The sequence below is a fragment of the Musca autumnalis genome, unplaced genomic scaffold, assembly GCF_047663935.1.
Source record: "Musca autumnalis isolate F117 unplaced genomic scaffold, ASM4766393v1 scaffold_1, whole genome shotgun sequence".
Classification (NCBI taxonomy): domain Eukaryota; kingdom Metazoa; phylum Arthropoda; class Insecta; order Diptera; family Muscidae; genus Musca; species Musca autumnalis.
The window spans coordinates 34567197-34576759 of record NW_027411644.1 but is presented as its reverse complement, the minus strand read 5'-3'; the positions used below and the strand labels follow the sequence as shown (position 1 = coordinate 34576759).

At 39.8% G+C, this 9563-nt stretch overlaps 1 protein-coding gene across 1 annotated transcript; it reads right to left on the bottom strand.

The window, feature by feature from the left end:
- Positions 1-6025: 6025 nt before the first annotated feature.
- Positions 6026-8863, bottom strand: LOC141390476 (uncharacterized). Its single transcript, XM_073963431.1, has 4 exons — positions 8479-8863; positions 8204-8407; positions 6302-7493; positions 6026-6243 (listed from the first exon to the last, which is right to left on the bottom strand). Exons 1-4 carry the CDS (start codon positions 8584-8586, stop codon positions 6134-6136), a joined length of 1614 nt encoding a protein of 537 aa, XP_073819532.1. The 5' UTR covers positions 8587-8863; the 3' UTR covers positions 6026-6133.
- Positions 8864-9563: the final 700 nt, after the last annotated feature.

Below are 9563 nucleotides of genomic sequence, written 5' to 3'. Positions count from 1 at the left end.
GTATCGTCATTTGCCTTGTGTTGTTTAAACTTCGCCAAAAAATGTCAGTTGCACACTCATACATTGTTCCTCGAAAATGCAACTAAATGTTTCAGAAATAAAAAAAGATACATGTTTGCTTTTTACCTGCGTTGAAAATGCATATTTTTGATGTTTTGAAACACGTAGCTTCGCAGTTGTGTTAACTACAACGGCGTTAAGAAACAAAATACTTCGCAGATTTTCAGCAATGGACGATGCGGAAGTCAGCCGACATGACTATATTCACTTATTGTTACTTGCTTTAGAATTATTCCCCCAAATTTAAAGGGTGCTTCTATAAACCCTTTCTAAAAGAAAAGGTGCTTCTATAAACCCTTTCTAAAAGAAAGGGTGCTTCTATAAACCCTTTCTAAAAGAAAGGGTGCTTCTATAAACCCTTTCTAAAAGAAAGGGTGCTTCTATAAACCCTTTCTAAAAGAAAGGGTGCTTCTATAAACCCTTTCATAAAGAAAGGTTGCTTCCATAAACCCTTTCTAAAAGAAAGGGTGCTTCTATAAACCCTTTCTAAAAGAAAGGGTGCTTCTATAAACCCTTTCTAAAAGAAAGGGTGCTTCTATAAACCCTTTCTAAAAGAAGGGGTGCTTCTATAGACCCTTTCTCAAGGAAAGGGTGCTTCTATAGACCCTTTCTCAAGGAAAGGGTGCTTCTATAGACCCTTTCTCAAGGAAAGGGTGCTTCTATAGACCCTTTCTCAAGGAAAGGGTGCTTCTATAGACCCTTTCTCAAGGAAAGGGTGCTTCTATAGACCCTTTCTCAAGGAAAGGGTGCTTCTATAGACCCTTTCTCAAGGAAAGGGTGCTTCTATAGACCCTTTCTCAAGGAAAGGGTGCTTCTATAGACCCTTTCTCAAGGAAAGGGTGCTTCTATAGACCCTTTCTCAAGGAAAGGGTGCTTCTATAGACCCTTTCTCAAGGAAAGGGTGCTTCTATAGACCCTTTCTCAAGGAAAGGGTGCTTCTATAGACCCTTTCTCAAGGAAAGGGTGCTTCTATAGACCCTTTCTAAAGGAAAGGGTGCTTCTATAGACCCTTTCTCAAGGAAAGGGTGCTTCTATAGACCCTTTCTCAAGGAAAGGGTGCTTCTATAGACCCTTTCTCAAGGAAAGGGTGCTTCTATAGACCCTTTCTCAAGGAAAGGGTGCTTCTATAGACCCTTTCTCAAGGAAAGGGTGCTTCTATAGACCCTTTCTCAAGGAAAGGGTGCTTCTATAGACCCTTTCTCAAGGAAAGGGTGCTTCTATAGACCCTTTCTCAAGGAAAGGGTGCTTCTATAGACCCTTTCTCAAGGAAAGGGTGCTTCTATAGACCCTTTCTCAAGGAAAGGGTGCTTCTATAGACCCTTTCTCAAGGAAAGGGTGCTTCTATAGACCCTTTCTCAAGGAAAGGGTGCTTCTATAGACCCTTTCTCAAGGAAACGGTGCTTCTATAGACCCTTTCTCAAGGAAAGGGTGCTTCTATAGACCCTTTCTCAAGGAAAGGGTGCTTCTATAGACCCTTTCTCAAGGAAAGGGTGCTTCTATAGACCCTTTCTCAAGGAAAGGGTGCTTCTATAGACCCTTTCTCAAGGAAAGGGTGCTTCTATAGACCCTTTCTCAAGGAAAGGGTGCTTCTATAGACCCTTTCTCAAGGAAAGGGTGCTTCTATAGACCCTTTCTCAAGGAAAGGGTGCTTCTATAGACCCTTTCTCAAGGAAAGGGTGCTTCTATAGACCCTTTCTCAAGGAAAGGGTGCTTCTATAGACCCTTTCTCAAGGAAAGGGTGCTTCTATAGACCCTTTCTCAAGGAAAGGGTGCTTCTATAGACCCTTTCTCAAGGAAAGGGTGCTTCTATAGACCCTTTCTCAAGGAAAGGGTGCGTCTATAGACCCTTTCTCAAGGAAAGTGTGCTTCGATAAACCCTTTCTAAAAGAAAGGGTGCTTCTATAAACCCTTTCTAAAAGAAAGGGTGCTTCTATAAACCCTTTCTAAAAGAAAGGGTGCTTCGATAAACCCTTTCTAAAAGAAAGGGTGCTTCGATAAACCCTTTCTAAAAGAAAGGGTGCTTCTATAGACCCTTTCTGAAAGGAAAGGTGCTTCTATAGACCCTTTCTCAAGGAAAGGTTGCTTCTATAGACCATTTCTCAAGGAAAGGGTGCTTCTATAGACCCTTTCTCAAGGAAAGGGCGCTTCTATAGACCCTTTCTCAAGGAAAGGGTGCTTCTATAGACCCTTTCTCAAGGAAAGGGTGCTTCTATAGACCCTTTCTCAAGGAAAGGGTGCTTCTATAGACCCTTTCTCAAGGAAATGCTGCTTCTATAGACACTTTCTCAAGGAAAGGGTGCTTCTATAGACCCTTACTCAAGGAAAGGATGCTTCTATAGACCCTTTCTCAAGGAAAGGGTGCTTCTATAGACCCTTTCTCAAGGAAAGGGTGCTTCTATAGACCCTTTCTCAAGGAAAGGGTGCTTCTATAGACCCTTTCTCAAGGAAAGGGTGCTTCTATAGACCCTTACTCAAGGAAAGGGTGCTTCTATAGACCCTTTCTCAAGGAAAGGGTGCTTCTATAGACCCTTTCTCAAGGAAAGGGTGCTTCTATAGACCCTTTCTCAAGGAAAGGGTGCTTCTATAGACCCTTTCTCAAGGAAAGGGTGCTTCTATAGACCCTTTCTCAAGGAAAGGGTGCTTCTATAGACCCTTTCTCAAGGAAAGGGTGCTTCTATAGACCCTTTCTCAAGGAAAGGGTGCTTCTATAGACCCTTTCTCAAGGAAAGGGTGCGTCTATAGACCCTTTCTCAAGGAAAGTGTGCTTCGATAAACCCTTTCTAAAAGAAAGGGTGCTTCTATAAACCCTTTCTAAAAGAAAGGGTGCTTCTATAAACCCTTTCTAAAAGAAAGGGTGCTTCGATAAACCCTTTCTAAAAGAAAGGGTGCTTCGATAAACCCTTTCTAAAAGAAAGGGTGCTTCTATAGACCCTTTCTGAAAGGAAAGGTGCTTCTATAGACCCTTTCTCAAGGAAAGGTTGCTTCTATAGACCATTTCTCAAGGAAAGGGTGCTTCTATAGACCCTTTCTCAAGGAAAGGGCGCTTCTATAGACCCTTTCTCAAGGAAAGGGTGCTTCTATAGACCCTTTCTCAAGGAAAGGGTGCTTCTATAGACCCTTTCTCAAGGAAAGGGAGCTTCTATGGACCCTTTCTCAAGGAAAGGGTGCTTCTATAGACCCTTTCTCAAGGAAAGGGTGCTTCTATAGACTCTTTCTCAAGGAAAGGGTGCTTCTATAGACCCTTTCTCAAGGAAATGCTGCTTCTATAGACACTTTCTCAAGGAAAGGGTGCTTCTATAGACCCTTTCTCAAGGAAAGGGTGCTTCTATAGACCCTTTCTCAAGGAAAGGGTGCTTCTATAGACCCTTTCTCAAGGAAAGGGTGCTTCTATAGACCCTTTCTCAAGGAAAGGGTGCTTCTATAGACCCTTTCTCAAGGAAAGGGTGCTTCTATAGACCCTTACTCAAGGAAAGGATGCTTCTATAGACCCTTTCTCAAGGAAAGGGTGCTTCTATAGACCCTTTCTCAAGGAAAGGGTGCTTCTATAGACCCTTTCTCAAGGAAAGGGTGCTTCTATAGACCCTTTCTCAAGGAAAGGGTGCTTCTATAGACCCTTTCTCAAGGAAAGGGTGCTTCTATAGACCCTTTCTCAAGGAAAGGGTGCTTCTATAGACCCTTTCTCAAGGAAAGGGTGCTTCTATAGACCCTTTCTCAAGGAAAGGGTGATTCTATAGACCCTTTCTCAAGGAAAGGGTGCTTCTATAGACCCTTTCTCAAGGAAAGGGAGCTTCTATAGACCCATTCTCAAGGAAAGGGTGCTTCTATAGACCCTTTCTCAAGGAAAGGGTGCTTCTATAGACCCTTTCTCAAGGAAAGGGTGCTTCTATAGACCCTTTCTCAAGGAAAGGGTGCTTCTATAGACCCTTTCTCAAGGAAAGGGTGCTTCTATAGACCCTTTCTCAAGGAAAGGGTGCTTCTATAGACCCTTTCTCAAGGAAAGGGTGCTTCTATAGACCCTTTCTCAAGGAAAGGGTGCTTCTATAGACCCTTTCTCAAGGAAAGGGTGCTTCTATAGACCCTTTCTCAAGGAAAGGGTGCTTCTATAGACCCTTTCTCAAGGAAAGGGTGCTTCTATAGACCCTTTCTCAAGGAAAGGGTGCTTCTATAGACCCTTTCTCCACTTTCTCAAGGAAAGGGTGCTTCTATAGACCCTTTCTCAAGGAAAGGGTGCTTCTATAGACACTTTCTCAAGGAAAGGGTGCTTCTATAGACCCTTTCTCAAGGAAAGGGTGCTTCTATAGACCCTTTCTCAAGGAAAGGGTGCTTCTATAGACCCTTTCTCAAGGAAAGGGTGCTTCTATAGACCCTTTCTCAAGGAAAGGGTGCTTCTATAGACCCTTTCTCAAGGAAAGGGTGCTTCTATAGACCCTTTCTCAAGGAAAGGGTGCTTCTATAGACCCTTTCTCAAGGAAAGGGTGCTTCTATAGACCCTTTCTCAAGGAAAGGGTGCTTCTATAGACCCTTTCTCAAGGAAAGGGTGCTTCTATAGACCCTTTCTCAAGGAAAGGGTGCTTCTATAGACCCTTTCTCAAGGAAAGGGTGCTTCTATAGACCCTTTCTCAAGGAAAGGGTGCTTCTATAGACCCTTTCTCAAGGAAAGGGTGCTTCTATAGACCCTTTCTCAAGGAAAGGGTGCTTCTATAGACCCTTTCTCAAGGAAAGGGTGCTTCTATAGACCCTTTCTCAAGGAAAGGGTGCTTCTATAGACCCTTTCTCAAGGAAAGGGTGCTTCTATAGACCCTTTCTCAAGGAAAGGGTGCTTCTATAGACCCTTTCTCAAGAAAGGGTGCTTCTATAGACCCTTTCTCAAGGAAAGGCTGCTTCTATAGACCCTTTCTCAAGGAAAGGGTGCTTCTATAGACCCTTTCTCAAGGAAAGGGTGCTTCTATAGACCCTTTCTCAAGGAAAGGGTGCTTCTATAGACCCTTTCTCAAGGAAAGGGTGCTTCTATAGACCCTTTCTCAAGGAAAGGGTGCTTCTATAGACCCTTTCTCAAGGAAAGGGTGCTTCTATAGACCCTTTCTCAAGGAAAGGGTGCTTCTATAGACCCTTTCTCAAGGAAAGTGTGCTTATACAGACCCTTTCTCAAGGAAAGGGTGCTTCTATAGACCCTTTCTCAAGGAAAGGGTGCTTCTATAGACCCTTTCTCAAGGAAAGGGTGCTTCTATAGACCCTTTCTCAAGGAAAGGGTGCTTCTATAGACCCTTTCTCAAGGAAAGGGCGCTTTTTAAGACCTTTTCTCAAGGAAAGGGTGCTTCTATAGACCCTTTCTCAAGGAAAGGGTGCTTCTATAGACCCTTTCTCAAGAAAAAGGGCGCTTCTATAGACCCTTTCTCAAGGAAAGGGTGCTTCTATAGACCCTTTCTCAAGGAAAGGGCGCTTCTATAGACCCTTTCTCAAGGAAAGGGTGCTTCTGTAGACCCTTTCTCAAGAAAAGGGTGCTTCTATAGACCCTTTCTGAAGGAAAGGGTGCTTCTGTAGACCCTTTCTCAAGGAAAGGGTGCTTCTATAGAACCTTTCTGAAGGAAATGGTGCTTCTATGGACCCTTTCTAAATGAAAGTGTGCTTCTATAAACCCTTTCTAAAATAAAGGGTGCTTCTATAGACCCTTTCTCAAGGAAAGGGTGCTTCTATAAACCCTTTCTAAAAGAAAGGGTGCTTCTATAAACCCTTTCTAAAAGAAAGGGTGCTTCTATAAACCCTTTCTAAATGAAAGTGTGCTTCTATAGACCCTTCCAAATGAAAGGGTGCTTCTATAGACCCTTCTAAAAGAAAGTGTGCTTCTATAAACCCATTCTAAAAGAAATGGTGCTTCCATAGACCCTTTCTAAAAGAAGGGGTACTTCCAAAGACCCTTTCTAACCTAACATTCAGTTACATTTTGTCATTTTAAAACGCATCGGTGTAAACTATAACCTAAATGGAGATTTTATTTATATTTCAAAGAAATACACACTTATTCTAAATAACTTATTTATAAGACTATCTAATTCTAGATAGATGGTTATTAATTTTAAATTTCATTTAACGATATACTTGGTACATCTTGTAAATCTTCCACGGTCATGACAGCCTGATGCAGGCAAAAATAATTTTCAATACATCCTTTGATTATCAATTCATCTAGAAAATCAAAAGAAAAGTTAAAGTAAAATTTACAATATTTCAAAAAAGCTATTACCTGGATATTGATTTTCCGTGATAATCGACCGGGCAATATGCTTGGCCAATTTCTTAAAAACAAAACGATTACCAATAAGGCCATGTTTCATCGGCTTCATAAGGTGTTTGACAACCCACGGTGATATACGTTTAACACAGCTGCCCATTAGGATGTCATCCAATTCAATGCTTGGACTACATGGTGTAAATTCATCATCACTATCTTCACCAAATAATTCCAAAAATTTCCATTTCATAATATCGTGCCAACGTAAATCTTCTTCAAGTAGTCTAGCCAGAGATTCGCTTAGTTTACGTTTTTGCATAAATAATTCGCAGGGCCAGAGGCTGTTGCTAAGATCTTTTTCACATTTTTGGATAACTTTGGGAGTTGTGTGTTCTTCCTGATGATTACTGATATTATTCAAGTGGATTGTGGGACTTGGCAAGATTTTGTCATTTTTAGTGGTAATACTTTCTTGTGGTTGTTGTTGTTGCTGTGATATACCACCAACACCAATTTGAGCCTGCTCAATTTCTTTTAATATTTTACATATTTGTGGATCATCTGGTTCTTGATTGGGATCTATGCCAAATATTTCATCTAATTCGGTTTTTTCTTCACTAAATAATCTTGCCAGTTCCACAGCAACACTATCATTGGAATTTTCCATATCAGCCACAACATTATTTATGGACTTACGCAACATTTTTTCCTTGGAGTTTTCGGTTGGTAAGGAGGGGTGTGGAGATTTAATGGGTGTCACCACAGTATCAGCAGGACTAATGTTTACTTTCTCCACAGCTGTTGGATGAGGCTTATTTTCCTTGTAAGGTCTATGATGATGACGATGACGTCGTGTTGGATGTTGTCTCTCACTTTTGTGGGACTTTTTTAAATTATGGTGATGATTTCTTTTGATACTCTCAGATTTTTGAGTGTGTCCATTATGTAAATGCTTTTTAAATATTTCAATTTTTTCATCCAAAGTCATTTCATGTGTTGTGGAATCTTCATTTAATTCATCCTTTTCGGGTTCCTTGCTTTTGTGTTCTATATGTTGTGTATTTTCTTGGTGATTTTGAAAAACGATTTCAGCTTCAGTCTGTGTAGCTTTGGTTTGGGGTTCAGTAAGCTCAAAATTCAATATTGTACTTTCCAATGGAGATATAAGACGCTGTTCTTGTGTCGATCGACGTACAATGGCAATCTGGGGGGATATTAAAACAATAAGTTTTATTGGATATCTACTGAGGAATCACCAGGTGGTGGTTTTGTAAATTGGGCTTATAGTAAAGAAATATCCTAAATACTATATACGCCACACCATACCATTTTTATTGTTCGAGTTATCTGTGAGGGAGATAACTTGGTGAGCATACTTTTAGGCAAAATATTAAATATTTATATGATGTTCTTAAAGTTGACCTTTTGAACTACTATAAGAATGCCCTTAGGTCTTTTATGAAAAAAGACTGTATGAGAACACGTTCTGGTCTTCTAAGAGGAGACCTTTTGGTCTTTGGCAAGAAGTCTTTTTGGTCTACTATGAGAAAAACCTGTGATCATCTAACCATTCGACCCTCTATAAGAATAGATTTTCTTGTCTCAGTGTCCCTTAAAAGAAACCTAGAGGAAACCTTTCGGTGCTCTGCAAGGAACCTTTTGGTCTTCTATAAGAAAATCTGTTGGTTTTCCTAAGAAGTCTTTTCATACCTTTTTGGCCTTAAAAAATACCGTTTGGCATTCTATAGGAGAATCTTTTTCTCTTCTAAATGAGCCCTTTAAGAAGACATTTTGATTGTTTTGTGTGTGAAGGAAGGAATCAAGAAATCTTTCTACCAATTTTTCGAACATCGGAAAATTGTAGAATAACATTATACTAGCGATTCAAATAAACCACCCACTATTTGTACTTACAATCTTAACCATAGCCCTTTGATATCGTTGTGCTATCCGACATGCCTCCACCGCTTTATCCTCCAGCAAATGAGCGGTCTTTTTAATCGATGATTTATATTTTTCCGAACACTCAGACTCCTCTATTTCAATTTCCATGTTATAACATTTTAAGAAATTTTCCGTGAGCTGTTTCTCGAGATAATTGAGGTAATGGTTTCTTACCTAACATTACAAAGAAACAAACAACAACAAATACATATTAACAAGAATCCTTGTTTTTGTTATTTACTCACCATTTCAGTTAGTAGTGGAACCTCCATTTCTTCCTGGTCTAAAATGATATTTTTCAAATCGAACTCATTGAACGATTCTCGATAGGCAATTCCTTTGTCAACTTCCATGTTTTTTCACTTATTATTATTGTAATTTAGCCAATAGAATCATCAACAAGATCGACGTATTTGTAAACAAACAAAAGAATCCAATTGCTTGCAAAAAACAGGAATCACCTTTTATGTTGACGTATGGCACAAAAGGATTTCAATGAGTGTGGTATTTTTACCAAGATCATTAAACATTGTCTAATGATTCATATTTTATTGCAGATGCAATCAATTAAATGACTAAAAATAGTATATAGATATAATTCTGTAACATTTAATTTCCATTTATTTATGTGTCATTTTGCAGTCTGTGTCATTCATTTTAAATTTGCCACTGGCCATACTTCCAAATTTAGTAACCACTCGTAAGAATCTCACAGCGTTGTAGTAATAGGGAACATTAGAACACATCAAGAACAATGTACCCCCTGTAGGAAAAATACCAGATTGTCTATTATGATTTTGGCAGCTGTATTTATGTATTTTTATACCCTCCACCATAGGATGGGGGGTATATTAAGTTTGTCATTCCGTTTGTAACTACTCGAAATAATCATTGTAGACTCCACAAACTATATATTCTTGATCAGCGTGCAATTCTACATCGATATAGCCATGTCCGTCCGCCTGTGGAAATCACTCTAGCGTCCGAACAGATTGAAGTAGGTGTGTGAAATTTTGGTAAAATCTATTATATGTACGTAGGACTTTTGGTATTGAAAGCGGGCTATGTAGGTCCACGTTTTGGTATAGCCCCCATATAACGCCCCATATAAAGTACGCGTCACTTTAATATATTATGAATGTATTATGCTTGGTTTACATTTACGAAATCCACTCGTTTTCAACTGTCAAATCCATAGGTTAAACGTCAACTGAAATCCAGATGAGATTTCATTTGACGTTTGAGCTAAGGAATTGACAGTTGAAGTCAAGTGGATTTCGTAAATGTAAACTTAGCATTAGTCCCATTTGACCACAGAATCAGTTGTAAC